Below are 18,236 nucleotides of genomic sequence, written 5' to 3'. Positions count from 1 at the left end.
ATTTTCTACATAAACCATGATGTCATTCACAAATAGAGACATATGCTCTATTTCCTTAATCATCTTGTCTTTACTTTTTTTTCCCCTTGCTTAATAAATAGAAGTGCTAAGATACTCTTGAGTATGATGTTGGCTTTAGGTTTTTCATAAATATGCTTTATCAAGCTGGATAATTTACTTAATCTTCCTACCTTGCCAGTAGTTTTTATCATAAATGGGTGTTGGATTTTATCCAAAAATTTCCCCCATCTATTTATGTATTCATTTATTCCTTTTTATTGCAATTATTTTCATTGTGAATAACACTGACAGATTTTCCCCAATGTTAAAGAAACTTACGTTTCTGTAACTTACATGGTCAAGATATATTATCCTTGTTATATAGTGCTGAATTTTACTAATATTTGTTTCAGTATTTTCAGTATTTTTTGGTCTATATCCATGACAGATATTGGCCTATAGGTTTCTTTCTTTGCACTATCTTTGCTTGGTTTTGATATCAGGTGAAACCTGGCTTCAAAATATGAGTTGGAATATGATTGCTCCTATGATACTGTGATTTATAAGAGCTACATATTTGGTCATTCAGATGATTAAAATATATTTCTCATATACATTTTGTCTATGTCCAGGGCTTCTGGTTCCTAAGACCAATGAAATTTCCTGAGCTGTAAGAGCAATCTTACATCTTCTGTTATAATAATTGGTCTCTTAACCTCAGTGCTTCAAATAACTTCAAAGCTCTAAAGGTGAAATGTTATTCATAACAAGCCCTTTGTCACCACAACTGGGTTTATGTTAATAATGTAATTTTGGAAAAGTACCACAGAATGGGGACTGGTTTTCAAGGAAACCTACTGGTATGGAATGTTGAAACTTTCAGTCCCACTCCCTAATGTTCAGCGAGGGAAGAAGGCCTAGAGAATGAATCATCAGTGGCCAATGGTTTAATCAATCAAGCTTATGTAATGAAGCCTTCGTAAAAACCTAAAATGACTGGGTTCAAAGAGGTTCTAGGTTGGTGAACATGTGGAAAGGGTATATGGAAGCTCAGTACCCTTTCCCTATACTCTACACATCTCTTCCATTTGGCTATTCCTGATTTCTATTACATCGTATCATATTTATATGATAAACTAGTGGTTTAGGAAGTAAAATATTTCTCTGAGTTATATGAGCTACTCTAGAAAATCAATCATTCTCAAGGAGGAGATTGTTGGAACCTCCAGTCTAGAATTATTGGATCAAAAGTGTGGATGACAACCTGCACTTGCAATTGGCATCTAAAGTGAATAGATGAAGGTCAACAGTGAATGAACGAGGGTCAGTTTTGTGGGACTGGGCCCCTAACCCGTGGAATCTGATGCTATTTCCTGGTAGATAATGTCAGAATTGAGTTGAATTGCAGAACACCCAGCTCACGTCTGAGCATTGCACCCAACCTCAGCTGAATTTCTGACTGAAGCCATTACTCCTCTTCTTTTTTGGAAAGATATTATGAAAAATAACTATTTCTTCTTTAAAATAGTATCTTATCTAATTTATTATTTATTATAACATTATAATTTATTATTATCTTTACAATTGTCTTCCTATTAATCAGAGATTACTTTTCTGTACTTTTTCTAGTTTCTTCAAATAAGACCTCATATTATTGATTTTAGATCTTTTAACTCTTTAATATAAGTATTTAAAGCTACACGTTTTCCTCTAACTGCATCTTCAATTGCATCCCACAAATTATGATATGTTGTATTTTCATTACCATTTATTCAAAATACCTTCTAATTTCCTTTGTAATTTCTTGTTTAAAATCATGGATTATTTAACATTGTGCTATTTAGTTTCCAAATATTAGGGTTTTCTTAGATGTCTTAGTGTAATTTATTTTAATTTTATTTTGTTAGGGACAAAGAACATACATTGCTTACGCATCTTCTAAATTTATTGAGGTTGCTTTTATGGTCATATATGTGGTCATTTTTGATGAACATACCATACGCACTTGAAAGGAATGTATAGTTTGTACTTGTTGGGTACAGCATTCTATAAATATCAATTAGGATAGGGTGATATTTGAGAAGAGTATTAAAGAGTATTAAAACCCTGCTATGAGGGTGGAATTGTCATTTTCTTCCTTTAAATTTGTCAGTTTTTCCTTCATGTATTTCGTGGTTCTATCATTAGGTGCATGCACATGCATAATCGTTAGGTATTCTTGATGAATTGACTTTTTTGTCATTATAAAACATCTCTATCTCTATAACACTTCTATTTTTATATCTATTTTAGCTAACATTATTATAACCACACCAGCATTCTTATGCTTACTGTTTGTAAGCATAGTCGATCTTTTTTTATCCATTTACTTTCAATTTATCCATGTCTTTATAGTTAAGATGTATTTCTTATAAATAGAATATATTTTATTTGAGTGTTGTTTTATAATCAGTGCTGAGAATCTCTGGCTTTTAATTGGAGCATTTAGTCTATTAACATTTAATGTAATTATTGTTATGATTAGATTTAGATCTACCATTTTATTACTTTTTTTCCGTCTCTTTTTCCCTTTCCTACATTCATTTTGATTGTTTGAATGCTTCGTAGTATTCTATTTTAATTTTATTATTGGCCATTTCTCTTTGCATTATGTCCACTAGTACTCTACACTATAACATTCTTAACTTTTTACAGGATACTTTGGGTTAACATTATATGACACTTCACATGAAATAAAGAAAACTTATAACTGAGGGGGAGAAAGAAATTTTCCTCTACCCTCGAGAGTCTTTCAGCTGATCTAATAATCAAATAGACTTGAGATAGAATAACAGGAAGAAATGACCAAAATTAATTATGTACAAATGTATGGGAACCCACATACATGAGAGAGTCAGAGGCCCCTCACATACATGGGAGGTTCAAAGACCGAAAAGGAAAATGAGGTATACATGACAGTTTGAACTAAGGATCACCTTAGGGCTTGAGAGGGGAGGAAGGTCATTGCAGGATAATAAGAACAGGTAAATATTCACTAATTAAAAATTCATCCTGTCTTATAGAAAGGCCATAAGAAGTTCTATTTCTAGTGATAGCAAGGCCCCTAATTTAAATTATTTAAGAGAGTAGTAAAAGTTTATCATGAGCCTGCAGGAAAAAGATCTGCAACCAAAAACAGGAAATTAAACGTGGGATTTATTGACTCTCCTGAGGTTCATATCACTGAACACTGGCTGCTTATAACCTCAGACAACAGTGACCAGGAAGATAAACCGAACCGATGTTGGAAAATTTAATAAGGAGGAGAGAAGTGGCAGTGGTTGGTTTCTATTGACTTAGGGCAAAGCAAAGACATTCCTGTAAGAAACTCATTTTCAATTTAAAAAGTCGGAAAATTCTTCTCAGGCTGAAAAATTGTAGAGTGGAGGATTGCCTATTTCATAGCTGTAATTACCACGTATTTGCCAATGACTGACTGAGAAACATGAATCTCCATTCTATCTTTTACCCCAAGCTCTGAACACCTATCTCTAAAACTATCGAAAAATTCTTTTCAATGGCCTGTAGGTCTCTCAAACTCAGCAGTTCAAAACTAACCTAACAGTAATCACCCACCTTCCATCAAAACCTACTCTTCAGCCATGAGGCCCTCCAAGGAATTACCCCAGCCTAGTACCCCAGAGTTTACCAATGTTTCCCCTGCTTCACTCCCAAACCAACCTAGAATAAATGTCCACAGAATTTTCCTTCACCATTGGTGTCAGTGCACCTAAATGACAAGAAACATACTTTAAAGGTGATTTAAACTTAAAGCTTTTCAAATTATCACAGCAAACATCAGTTGTGACCAGTAGACTTAAGTTCACTGAAGATTAGCTAGGTGATTTGCTTTTTCTGAGAAGGTCACTCTGGCGTGATGGGAGGAATAGTTTCTGACAGAAAGTAGATGCTCAGTAATAATTTTTCTGAACAAATGAATAACTGAAGAATGAAGAAATGAATGATTCCAACTCTGGGGAACTCTGGCTTAACCCAACAGGGCTGAACGTCATCTTTAAAATAAATTGAATTACAGGATCTTCCGGTTTCCTCTCATGATCTTGGCTGGTAAGGAGGAACAGACAGGTGACCATGGCCTAGAGCCAGAACGAATGACTTCATCCCTGACCCATTGCCTGGATGTCATGCTACAGAACCAGTACTGAGGTTCTGCTGGATACTGTTCATGTCGCATCGTCACTGAGGAAGCTATAGGGAAACTATTTATTTGTCAACCAGCTCTTCCCCAACAGGCAGATTATGGGGCTTTGCATTCAATACTGAGCATATTTTTTCCATAGCACTGCCCACCACCCTCTTGAGAATGTATGCACGCATGTTGTTCATAGTGGGGAGTCTGTTGAAAACTACTGAACTAGGAAATGTTTGCCTGTATTTGCACTTCTGGGCTTTTCTTCCAAGTCAATGATTTCTATCAATGCATTATATAATCTAGGAAATCTCTATGGTTTGAAAGAGCTATAAGAAAATACAGAAGAGACAGGTTTGTGGTCGTAGGGTAAGAAGGATTTACAAATGAATATAAATTAGCCAAATGTCCCTACATGTGGCTCCTCAAAGGCCAGGACAATGCCCGTTTGCCTCTGCATGCCTGGCACTTTGCACAGTTGGTGTGCCCTGTATGTTGCTTACAGCTTTGAAAGAACTGGTTTTGCATGCTTTACTGTGTTTAATCTGATTATTTTCTGAAGGTTTAAGAAGAAGGTTTGCTTTTTCCACCAAGCATTTCTTTTCCAAATACATTTCCATAGTTGCCCACTCTTACCTCCTAAAGAAGGGACAGCATGATAGCTAGCAAGGCTTTGTCCTTTGTTCTTGCACTTGTGAATTGGAGTGACTTCTCACCACCCAGAATGGGCTCAGACTCACAACATAGGCTGCTTGAAAATCAAATTGTCTAATCCAAACTTTAATCATTCTGTTTCTTCAACCAGAAGATAATGAACCAAACCAGTACTTAGCCATCAACTTTGAGAAATTCCAGAAATAACCATTGAAGTGTCCCTCTCTGACCCTGCATTACTTCATCCTGCCTCTGATGATTAACTGGCACCTAAGGGATAGATGGCAGGCTGCCAATTAAAGGGAGTCTGCAGCTTAGACCCCAGTCATGCAGAAGGGAAAGGTTTCATCCAGCTAGGGAGGTTTGGGAGTCAGACCTGCCTTCTCCTGGTAAGGGAGCCTCTGCTCCCTCAAAGATGCTTGTTTGGGGGTATCTTCTCCCAGCTCCTTCCACCTCCCTAACATGGTCCAAGCAGTATCCCAAGCCATTTGTGTGTGTTGTATCTGATACACACACACACCTCACAGACCCCCATAGCTGCACCATATTGGTCTAGCAGCAGCAACTGTGTGCTGAGGAGGAGCTCATTAGGAAAACCTCCAAATGGTTTGGTGGAGAGAACACGTCTGAAGGAAAATGTCTGGGTCCTGGGCTGGGTGGGCACCAGACACCTACTCGCTTCCTTCCCACCCACCCACAATCCCCCACCACCACCATGGTGGATCAGAAACAGCCTGGGGGAGATGCCTCACAGCTCAGGGCACTTGCCCAGCCCCTGTTGGAGGTCAAGTTCACTCCCCAGGCTCCTGAGGCCAAACAAGAAAGGCCACACGGCCATTTCTCTGGGCTTTATGCCTTGTCCCCATATCTTTGTCAACAGACACCAATTGGATGGCCTTCTCATGTGAAGCCTCCTCTTGAATACAGGGAGGGCAACCTACTATGTGCCAGACATCTGTGTCTTTACATCCCCTCAAAACCACCCCTAGTGATCAGATTACCCATTCTAATTATATACATGAGAGACTGAGGTTCAAAAAGATTGAGTCACTTGCTCAAGATCATACAGCTTGCAAGACCAAGTCTTCCTTTTACTAGAGCCCACTGTCTGCTTATACAGGTGTTAGAGCCTCTCGCCTCCTATCCTAGGAACCTGACAAAATGAAAAGAAAGAAGAAGAAAAGGACAAGAAAAAGTTGTCATTCCTGTGTCACATTACTGCAACACTCAGTGCCACGTGCTAGGTCCTATGTCGATCGGCGGCAGTTGATAGGAGAGAAAGCATGAGGCTCAACAAGCAACTAGGTGGCAAAGTTAGGCTGATAATGGAATGAGAACGGATATGAATAGAGGACAAAGGAGTCAGGAAATGTGGGATCTGAAGCCAGCAACAAGAATGCAATACCGAGAAGCAAACTGAATAAAAGGTGCAGGGATCTCTGCTAAGAAACTATTGCTATTGATTGCTGGCTGGCTAAGGAAAAGCAGGGAGAGGACAACTTTTCAATATATCTTTTGGATATGAAGTTGCATAGAATAAATCGGATTCAATAAATAAGTTACTTCTCCTACAGTCTGTGTCTTTACGATAAAAACAACAGTGAGGAAACTTCAGCACATGGAGATCTTGTAACTCACCTAAGAGGCTTGAAGGACCAGGAAAAGCCAGAGTAGAGATGTGAACCCCAATTCCTGGGTCCAGAGGCTCTCTGCTCTTAACTACTGCATGCTGTCCCTTTATAAAATGAAGACAAGAATTCCAGCCACCTTTGGTCATTAGGAGACTCAAATAGGAAAAATACATACAATGCCTGTCAATGTGATTGTCCCTTGGTCTGAAATTTTAGTTTACACCTATCTATGACTCTTATTCACTCTATTCCTCAAGGATGGACTACAGCAAAAGCAAGATGTCAAATAATGATATCACCCAAGGGGAGGAGAGAAAACCAGGGGACAAGAAGGTGGGAAGCAGAGAGGAGAGGGGAAGAGAGAGTATGGGGTAGTGGTTAGGAGCAGACAGGCTCTGGAGCCAGACTGCCTGGTCAGATCCCAGCCCTGGCCCATCCTGGACTTTTGGATCTTTTAGATGAGTTGGGAGAGGGAGAGACAGGGAAGGATGAGAGGTTACAGAAAGTTTGCTATCGTTGTCTTGCTGCTTATTCAGCAAATTGATCCAGAAAAAGCAAGGAGGAATATAAGAGCCATCTGCCCATAATAAATGAGGTAGTTCCATATTTAAAACCAACTGCCTATTAAGAGCAAGCCAACCACCATGCCATGTCCAAGAACTGATGTAATAAAAAGATAATAGCCAGCAAAGATTGAGCACTCACTGCAAGCTGGGCACTCACTGTCTCACTGTACCAAGAGTTTAGTACAGATTTTTCAGTACCCTATGAGCTAATATCATCATCCCCAATTTTTCAGAAATGAAGTACAAAGATGGTCAAACTATTTCCTGGAGCCACACATCGAAGTTGGCCAACCCAGCCTATTCTGATCTGGAGAAAAACCCTAGTTTCACTGCTAGCTTGACATGAGCTCAATGTCCCCATCTGCAACACATGGGATCTCTGCCGTCCCACCTAGCTCCATGAGTTAAAAATTCAAATGGTAGGAATAAAAGGAAAGAGACTGGAGTGAGACAGACCTCAGTACTTATATTAAATCTGTCATTGGCCAAGCAGTATGTCCTCATATTCATTTTAACTTCCTTTGCCTTGTTTTCTTCATCTGGGAAATAGGGGTATAAATTACTCCTCATAGTAAAATGTCAGGATTTAGTGAAATGATAAGTGTAAAGGCCATCTCACGTAGTGCTGGGATATAGCAGCGGCTCCTCTCTTCCTCCTGTGTTTTTTGCCATGAGCTTCAACTGGGGATATCACTTATTATTTTAAAGTGATTTGGGTTTTCTCTCTGTTCCTTTTTCCCACCATTAAGAGTGTGTCCTGGTGATAAGAGTCACAACTTAAAGTATTCAGAAAGAGGGGAAATAAATGGGACAAGAGACCTGGAGAATCAGATTCATCCATATTCTGACAGTTCTGGAGTAGCTTCTTCACTTCAGTGAGAAGGCAACTCTTTAGTGGATAAAGGTTTGTAGAGTTGTCACACGTAACCCACAAATCACAGGTCACTTTCTAGATGACTCAGACTTTCTGCTGAAACAGCATGCTTGTGACAGCTGCCCTTGAGAAAGCTCCTTCCTCAATGAAAGGGTGGGTTGAAGGACCTTAGCTCAAAATATGACTGGACTGCATTAAATACCAGTTGCTTTCAAACTGCTTTCTAAATCTGGCCCTGGGGCTTCTCTGGTTTCACGAAGTAACACAGAAGTGCCCCAGCACACACTTAATACTCACTGTGCTGTGGGTGACCACAGAGTGACCCAAGAGTGAGGTGTGGGCAAGCCCCCGAGAGCCAACACAACAGTAGCTCTGCCCACTACAGGTCAGGGCAGTGCCCTCAGAGGCTCCTCTGGTCACTTGAAAATTATAATTTTATTTTTAAATTATCATTTAAAAAAATGTCCAAGTGAAAGCAATAAACTTTGGGAAAGTCAAACAAATGTTGCTAGCAAAGAAACCCCAACCAGAAGCTTGAGCTGCAATTGGCTATAGATGTAAAATCAAGACAAAATCCAGGGTGAGGTCAGATTCTCAAGTTCAAGGCAACACCAAAGAGGCAGCAGAGTCAAATGCTTTCATTAGTAATTAATAAAGACTATTTCTTGGCAAGAGTTTTTGGAGATTGTATCATGGACTTCCCGATGAAGAAAGAGTGAATTTTGTGAAAATGAATGAGTTGGTATTTATTTAGAAAGTCACTTCTAGAATTCTCTAATAATTTATGAAGGAAAAGTTGAATAATTACCTCAGCATGGGCCACCAACAGGTGGCATGATGTTATCACAGATAAGCACTTGTAATGGCATTGCCAGTAGTGGGGGTCACAGTAAACAAGTACTCCCAAAGAATTCAGATATAAGTGAGATAACATTATGTCTGGGAGATAAACTGAAATGAATGCACTATGGCTACCTTAGGAAAGAGAGCCACCTTAGAAAATAGAATAGGTTCTCAGCCAAGAACATTCACTCTGTTGAAACAGTGAAAACATTTAAAGAATAGGTTGGAGGAAAGGGACCTCAGAGACTAATCTAGCCCATTCTGAGGCCAGGTGTGCAGTCTTTGTTCTAGATGTATTATCATTTTAGGTCAAGATACATCGGCTTCTCTCAACCTAAAGGCAATAAACCGGTAGTCCTCAAATGGCAGCAGTTATCTGAGGAGCTTGTTAGAAACATAGATTCACAAGTTTCCCTCCTACAAGGCCTAGGCCAGTAGGTCTGGGATAGGTTTAGGACATCTGAATACTCATCAAGCCCTCCAGTGTGCTTCTGAAGTACATGTCTTAAGGATCACACTCTCAGAAACTATAAACATCTAAATTCTATGACAGCCTGGGGTCCAAGCTTCCCTGGAAACTTTCTGACAACTTGGCTTTTTGTGACACATGCAGAGATCAAAAGTATGCACAAGCCTGGTAGCTCTCATACCTCATTCAACAGCTAGAGATTCTCATTATGAATATATAAATTAACTTCTGACTTCAGGTGTGAGCCTCTTTCACCTGGAGAACCCATCTTGAATATCTTGAATTTCTTTTCAAGAGCTTTTCCCCCCTCTATACAATGCATTTTTGTATAGATAAAATATTGTGTGCTGGATGAATTATTTAAGTTACAAGTAAATAATTAAATGTAAAGGGGGAAAATTTTTTAAACATGACATTTGCATGTCTTTTGGCTAGGCACAATCTTCAAAAGCAAATTATAAAACCCAGAAGCAATAAAAGTGTTTTAGTTAGGTTTGATTTTATAAAAATTTAACATGTATATAGAATGATAGTATCATAATATAAGAAATTTAAGTGACAGAATGGGAGAAAATATTTTATTTTCATGCAATATTTAGAAGTTTCAAATTTGAATGATTTAATGAGTTTCTTTAAATCAATCAAAAATAAACAAAACAACCTCAAGAAAAATTTTCAAGATGCAATATTTGCCTATAATAATTGGAACATATTTATAAAAAATTATTTGTAGTTTATATGACATTCCAATTTAACTGGGTATTCTGAATAATTTTTAAGTCTGGAAATGCTAAAAGGATATGCATTCCCAATTTACAGCATGAGAGACATTAAGGATCCACAATCATCGAAAAGATGTTTAATATCATCATGCAAATGAAAACAAACACGAGTAATCCTTTTTTGCTCATTAAATTGGAAAACATTAAGAAAACATGTCCCTATCGACAGGATCCAAGGAAATATGCACTCAATGCATTGTCTATGGAAATGTAAGCACAGAGAGACTTTCTGGAAAATCCAGGCAGCAGTGGTGTAAGAACTAAAATTAAGATCCAATATTCTGTGCTTCCTTGACATTTGGTAAAACTTGGAGGGTCTTGAATGGCGTAACTGCAAGTTCCCTCCCCAATCTGACCCCATAGATAAGGTCTCCTAACCAATAACCCTCGAGGGGACCAGGTGTGGTTCCTGCTTATCCCTGAGTAGCTGGATGTCAGTCCCCTGCCATCCATGGACTTATTCAAACAAGCCAATTGCATTATCCCCCCCACCCCCTCCCACCAGGCCATGGCTAACAAACTATTACTAATCTCATCTTCCCAATGTCACATGTCACTCCCTAACCCTGGAGTGGGAATCCCACCCTCATCATTTGATGAAGAGGAGGTGATTAAAATAAGAATCTTTCAAATTTTTAAATGTACCTACTTTGGAACACAGAAATTTCACTTCCGAGAATATATCTTATAAAAATACAAATGCAAAAAGAGCCCTGCAGAAACAAGGATACTCGTTGTGATGTTTTTAAGTGAAACGTTGGCAACAATCGGAATATTCATCCATCAGGAAATGGCTAAATAAATTATAGTAAATTTTATCTATGAAATACTGCGTAACAATTAAAAAGACCTAGAAAGAATTCCAAGACTTGTTAAAAGTAAGCAATACAAATAATATAATCTCACCCAATTTACGCAAGATAATATAGATCTAGGTCAATGTCCATATATGTGCGTATGTAACAAAGACAGGGAGGGAGAATGCCTTACCCATCTCAGGGGTTGCCTCTTGCGTAGAGGATGAGGGGAGGGGCAAATGGAGGCTTTTGTGGTTTTATGCTGTATAATTTTTCACTGATTCTTTTGCACTTCAAATGCATTCCAGTATCACTTATGCAGTGTGATATAAATTTGAAATTAAGAAAAGTACATCAAAATACGTATAAAATCTCATACACTAGCAAGTGGTGAAGGTTTGTAATAATGTAACGAAACTGAGCCATGGGATGGCTAGTACAGAATATTCTACCACCATCAGCCAATGAGAGAAAATAAACACATAAGCTACTGCTTGTCTCAGCGTGCAAACGCAGAAGAGAACTTAACAGTTTCTGCTTGCCAAGTGAAATATTGAATTTAACTAGAGAATGAATTGTTCTCTCTCTTTTTGCTCTTTAAGCAAGTTAGTCGACTATTGAATGACGAGCAATGTAGGTGAGCAATTATGTATAGCAGAAGTCCCCAGTCCCCAGACCAGGCTGCACAGGGCAGTACAGCAGGAAGTAAGCAGCCATCAACATGCAAATGAAGCTTCATCTGTATTTGCAGCTGCTCCCCAGCGCTAGTATCACTGCTTCAGCACCATCTCAGATCCTCAGGCACTAGATGCTCATAGGAGCACTGGTCCCTGGTGTCAAAAAGGTTGGGGACCGCTGCTGTACAGAACACAGATCCTAAGAGAAGTCACCTAAACTCGGACCACACTGCATAGACGGAAACCAATCTCTATCTTGCTGTACCCTAGTCCTGCTCAGCCTTCTCCATTAGCCCTGAGGACAGACACCTATCTCCAGCTCCACCTGGACCCTTGGGCTCCTTGGGGATATGTCATTGACACCTCACCACAGTAATGCCGTCATTGAGCAGGGCCTCCCCGAAGATCATCATATATAGCTGCTCATTCACACGCGCCTCTTCGAACACAGCCAGCACAGCCACTGGGTCCACGGCGGAGATCATGCTGCCGAACACCAGGTTCTGAAGCAGGGTGACATCTCTGAGGCCAAAGGCCTCAATCTGGCATATGAGGTAGAGGGAGAGGCCGATGCCGAAGGCATTAGTCAGGGCCCCCAAGCCTGCCCACCATAGGATGGAGCCAATGTTCTCAAAGAAAGGCCGAGTGGGCATGAAGTAACCACCCTCCAGGACGATGGGTGGAAGGAGATACAGGAAGTAGATGTTCGAATCCATGACTGGAGGCGATTTGTGGTCAGTGCCAAAAATGATGGCACCCACCAGAACCCCAACAATGATGAGGAGGCAGCTCTCCGGCACGAGGCCTGGCAGTCGGTGGTAAAGGCGGAAGCCTGGAGAAAAGCAGAGAACCGCATTTACATGTATGCTAATAGCAGGGTCTGGCCGCTAAAAGTCCAGGAGATGCTGCACAAGAGGCCTTGAAAAGCCAAGCAGATGGAACCTTGGACAAATTGGCAGGCCCATCTGAGTTTCAGCACTCTTCTGCAGCAGAAACTGGAGGTATTAATGGGGCTTTGCCCAAGTCCAAGTACTTAGCAGTCCATTCTACATCCTACGGCCAGATGACTTTCCACACTGCGTGGACTGAATTGTTTTATCCCACACCTACAATTCTAAAGGTATGCAGAGTATCTCAAGGATTTCAAACTGAGGACATTTGTGAAGCACCCTCTGGATCAAGACTAACATGCTGGGAAGAAGGACTGTGAAAAGGTGGACCAAGCATGCTTTCTACCAGTCCCCAACTACTAGGTTATCAGCTGGGTTATACTTATTTAAACACAATTTTATATTCTCTAGTCTTAAAGAATTCAGATAATTTTTATATTGTACATGAAAGGAAGGCCACGTTTATTAATATATACTATGTGCTAAGTTTTGGGCTTGTACTTTTATATACAGTGGCTCATTCACCTGGGGCAAAAAAAAAAAAAAAAAAAAAAAAAGATAAAACTTTAACACTTAAGGGTCCATATAGATTTTTTAGATTCTATATTATGAAACTTGAATTAAATGTAATTAGCAGTTATTATTATTATTTCTTCTTTTATTCAGTCATTCTATCAAGCCACATTTATTGAGCACCCATGCAGTGTGTGGAAATGACCGTGGTCCCCGGCCTCAGGGGACTTAGTTTAACAGGGAAGACAGATGAATCTGACACTGCCTGGTAGGCATTCTGACAGAAAAACAATTCTCCTCAATCCTTTTTAAAACACCAACTACGCATGTTATAAAAGAATGATATTATAGAGCAAAGGTAATACAAAGTCACTAGAGATAGTCTCTGTTTATCTTTTACTTTAGTTCCACTTCTTGGAACATTATAGAAGGATGTTTCTTGAACCATTTGGCAGAATGGAATGCAAGGGCCGGCTTTAACCATTAGGTGGAACTTTGTTATCTCATTGAGGCACTTTAAGTTTCAGGCACCGGAACCATAAAATCCCAAAGTGACTGACTCCTTTGTCCACCACAGAAGGAGAGAAGAGTTGTGAAATATGAAATGCAAGTAGCATTTCCATTGACTGTGCCCTGCTTACAGGCATGAAGCCTCTTCCTGCTGCCACCACGTAGGTGCGGCTTGGCTTGAGGTGGGTGAATGTTGGCTCCATTTCAGGAAACGCGATTCCTGTCAGCAGGACCAAACTGGGGAGACACTGAGGAGTTTACCCAATGGGCTTCTCTTTTATATTTTAAAAAGTTCCCTGTGGCTAAAATAAGCACTAGCAAGATGAGATGAAGAAGAAAGGGGGTGGGGTGTTGGGGGTAGAGTTGTCATAGGAAAGGAAAAGAGCAGGACTCTAGAAAGAGGCCTTGTAAGAATGTGGATTGGGACAGGGTCTCTTGATACTAATAATGCTCTGTTGTATTCACCTGCCTTCTACAGTGAATGGAGATGTTCAAAGCTGTGGTCAAGGAAACCCACATGCTTTTCTGACAGCTGAACCTGAAAATTCCTAAGGAGACATTCAATGGCTCCCCATGCATGGCCTAGGGGAGAAAACCTATACTCAGCCTTGAACTCAAGGCCCTCCATTATTTGGGTCAAAAGATGTACTAACTCTTCTCTCAATACTTTTCCTGATTCAAAACTTGCTCCAGCCAGGTGGATCCCCTCAATGAATTTCAAATATAATTAATAATTAATACAGCAGTATCCCTGACACATGGGTAGTTAGACGCAAAGACCACAGTTCTGATGCCAAGGGGTTAACTGCCAGATCTCATGGCTCACACCATATTTCACACCCATCCTAGAGGAAAAATTGAAATGAGCCTTGCAACGTTTTATAGATTCTAATAAAGCAATTTATCTACTCAAGTAACAAATGTTGTTATGCTTAACAATAGAGACAATTGTATCAGTTTTCCACTTTGGTATAAACTGGTTTTAAGGAGACAAGGGGTGGAGTTAGGGATTAAATGGTCACGGAGTATAAACCATCAGGTTGGTTATTGACACAAAGAACCTTGCTTAGAATTTAATTCATCCACTTGAATTCATTTTATTTCACAAAGGAAACCAAAAGTGCTCCACTGGCTTCACCTGACCCACGCAGGTGTAAATCAGTGTTTTACTGAGAGGTATCATCTCATGTACCTCCACATCCCATTGCTAGGTGATATAAGTCACCTGTGATTGTTGTGCTCCTTGCTTTCTGTCAATTTGAAGAAAGCATGCCACTTGTGTGAAGACTCAACAATGGAATCTACAGCCATGCCACTCTGAACAAGACCGATCTCATCAGATCTTGGAAGCTAAGCAGGGTCAGGCTTGGTTAGCACTTGGGTGGGAGACTACCAAGAAAGACCAGGTGCTGTAGGTATAAAAATTTTTTAAAAAATTAAACAAAAAAAACAAAACAAGAGATTATAAGCTGACACGGTCCTTACCATCTGTGAGGCCAAAAAACAAAACAAAACAAAACAAAACAAAAAAAGTATCAACAATGGGAGCCATTGATGAAGCCCCTGGTTACATGGCCAAGAATGAAGGAAGAATGTTTTACAGAAGAATCATTATGTGGTTTCTGAAATATCCAGTGGGCATCATTCTGAAGTCTATGTGCTTTACTCTATGGTATTTTTTTAAAAGCATAGACCTTGAGATTTTTGCATGTCAAATAATGTCACGTGATTGTCATCTTAAAATGAAAAGAAATCAAAACAACCCAGGATCCAAAGGTATGCTCTTAAATTTCAAAGCACAGTTCTGAAACATTAAAAGTGTTTATAAAACGCAGTTATGACTTTTCCTTGAGTTCAGAGAACAGAATTTTTGATGTAATAGCAGTAACAATTACAATTCACTTAGCTCCTCATATTCACATACAGTATCTCACCTGAAAAATTCCCCCAAGCGGGTGCTCGAAGACTTACCTATTTTTGCAAGGGATGCCAGAAGTATCCAGAGGGTGACCTCATAAGGAATTTGTACGTAGTCATAATCCAGTGCAAAAACAGATATCTCCTCATCTGGCTCTGAGCTGACAGCAGCAAATCGGACATTACGTTCATAGTGAGCAGTGGCATTTGTGGATTCATTCAAATCAGAGATAGCTTCAGAACACTTGAGGGCCACTAGCAAGAGCCACCAATTCCAAGGACGAAAAGGCACCTGAGAACCCATGGCATGGGCTTCTCCTGCCCTGTATGTCGTTGTGTGCCACACCTCTGAGGAGAGGAGGGTTTCCAGAGAGCAGTGGCATCCACCTGGTCAGAGATAACATACATACCATCCGTGGGTCATTCCAAGTAGAGTCTGTATCATTGAGTTCCAAGGGTCGATGTTTTCAAACTTTCTTTAAAAGATTTATGTTTGAGCAACTCAGCTTCCAGCTCAAACAAAACCATTCAGTAAACTTGTCGAAGCCCACAGAGTTACCTGTGGGACCTGTATCCCATCGCAGCTTGAAAAGCAGTTTATGAAAGGAAAGAATATCTCTTCATTCAAAGCTGTTTCCTCACTTCACTGCACACTGGTTTAATCACATGAGTGGAAATGAAAAAGGACACCATCCACATATCACTGGAATCCCTGTAAGCAGAAAGGAAAGCCTTTCCTCTGCACCAGAGCCCAGGAAGGAGTGACTTGTCCTGCACCTGCTCTCACCCTTGTTTTGAATAGCCAAGGCTGCAGGTAGCTCTTGCACTTAATTATTTGCTCTGATTTGACTTCTGTAATGAAATGCTTCCTCCTTAGTATTCTCTGTGGGTTCCATTGCTGACACCTAGTGGGCAACTGTGATAGGACACTTTGGCATGATCAATGATAAACCCTTAAGGCCACCATGTCATTGTCAACCAGGGCACTTTTGAGAGTTAAGAAAAGCTATCAATATATGCCAGGCCATAGGTGTAAACCAGGACTGGCGCACTATGTCCTCTAGTGTCTATCAATGAGAAAGGGTGGGGGAGCACAGAACACATTACTGGACTCTGTGAGCAACAATTCAAAGAAAGAATGAAATCCCAGTTCTCCATAAACTTTGTGCAGTATTGAAAGGCACAATTTATCAGAAGAACAAGCTTCATGAAACACATCTAAAAACCCAGTGTCAAAAATCTCCATGGTACATCTAAATTTTGCATTTTAAGAATTTTGTTATTAAGATCTATTTGTTCAAAAGAAGTAATACAACAGAGTGTTTATGGAAGAATTTTGAGATGGAGTCCATGGATCTGCTCCTGGCTCTACACCTGGCCTGGTGACCTTGGCCAATTACTTTTCAAAGTGCCCTTATGTGAAAAGGGGAAGGATAATAATAGCTACCTCATCAAGTGGTTAGGAGTATAAAAAACATAGAGCTGGCATACTACCTTGCACTTAATAAATGTTAATTTTTATTATTTTAATCACATTTCTAATTCTATATGAGAAATAAGAATTCTATTGCAATGATGGAAAGCACGCCATAGAAAATGAGAATCACTATTCATCTTCACCATCTCAACACCTCAACCATATCAAACTGCAGGATGATTTGTATTTTTTTCTTCGTTGACATGAGTGAGTATAGATGATTCTCCCTCAACAAACTAAGCAAAGATATTGAGAAATTGAGGTAGGAAGAGTTAAGGAGGGGCAGTGTCTAGATGAAACTTCTTAGAAAGACAATAGAATCAGGAGCTCATTTACAGATGAAACAAAGCCTTCTTTTATACACGCCAAAATCACAACCAAGAAGAGAAAAAAGACAAGTTGGACTTCATCAAAATATAAATTTTTTTCTCCAAACTATACTAATAAGGAATGAAAAGGAAAAAAAAGACAGCCCACCAAATGGAAAAACAATTGTAAATTAAATATTCGATAAGAAACATATATCCTGGATACATAAAGATCTCTTACAATGCAATAATAAAAAAGATAACCCAATTAAAAAATGGGTAAAGAACCTGAAAAGACATGATTCAAAAAAACATACAAATGTACAATAAGCACATTAAAAAAAGGCTCAACATCACTGATCATTAGGGAGATGCAAATCAAAACCATAATGAGATATCACTTCACACTCACTGGAATGCTAAAATGACAAACAAAACAAATTAACAAAAAGACAGGTAATAACCAATCCTGCCAATAACGGCAAGGATATAGTGCGACTCTATAAAATGCTAGTGGAAAGCTAAAATGTTATGATTTGGCTGTTTCTCAAAACATTAAACAGAAAAACTACATGACCCGACAATTCCACTCCTGCCTCAAAAACTTGTACATGATTTTTTTTAGCAGCATTGTTTGTAACAGCCAAAAAGTGGAAACAACCCAAGTGCCCATCACTTGTTGAATAGATAAATAAAATGTTGAATAGCCATCCAATGAAATGATGTGCTGATATATGCTACAACATGGATGAACTTGAAAACATTATGCTAAGTTACGTTAAGTGAAAGAAGCCAGTCACAACAGACCACCTATCATAAGACTATATTTATGTGACATGTCCTAAATAACAAATCTATATAAAAATAAAGTAGACTATTTGTTACCTAGGCCCCGGGTGAGAGGGGAATGGAGAGAGAGGGATCGAGAGTGACTATTCCTGGTCATGAGGTTTTCTTTGGGTTGATGATATATTCTAAATTCATGGTTATGGCTGCATGATTCAATAAATATATTAAAAACCTTTGAATTGTACACTTTAAGAGAGTGAATCATATAGTATTTAAATGAGTGAATCATATAGTATTATACCTCAATAAAGCTGTTTGAAAGACTAGGACGTGAGTCAGAAAACGGATAA

General features: G+C 39.4%; 1 protein-coding gene and 1 pseudogene across 1 annotated transcript in view; one reads left to right on the top strand and one right to left on the bottom strand.

Annotated features, from left to right (window-relative positions):
* SLC9A4 (solute carrier family 9 member A4) overlaps positions 1-16,087 on the bottom strand; it is a 52,436-nt gene extending 36,349 nt beyond the window's left edge. Inside the window, exons 1-2 of the mRNA XM_016161854.2 lie at positions 15,367-16,087; positions 11,851-12,314 (exon numbers count right to left, since the gene is read on the bottom strand). Coding sequence (XP_016017340.2) covers positions 11,851-12,314; positions 15,367-15,616 — 714 coding nt within the window. The 5' untranslated portion in view covers positions 15,617-16,087. The remainder of the gene's footprint in view (positions 1-11,850; positions 12,315-15,366) is intronic.
* On the top strand, positions 14,695-14,813 carry LOC118605733 (annotated as a pseudogene).
* Positions 16,088-18,236: the final 2,149 nt, after the last annotated feature.

Source organism: Rousettus aegyptiacus, unplaced genomic scaffold (genome assembly GCF_014176215.1).
Source record: "Rousettus aegyptiacus isolate mRouAeg1 unplaced genomic scaffold, mRouAeg1.p scaffold_m13_p_7, whole genome shotgun sequence".
In the NCBI taxonomy this organism is placed as follows: Eukaryota; Metazoa; Chordata; class Mammalia; order Chiroptera; family Pteropodidae; genus Rousettus; species Rousettus aegyptiacus.
Note: the sequence above shows the minus strand (reverse complement) of the source record. Positions and strands in the feature narration are given on the sequence as shown.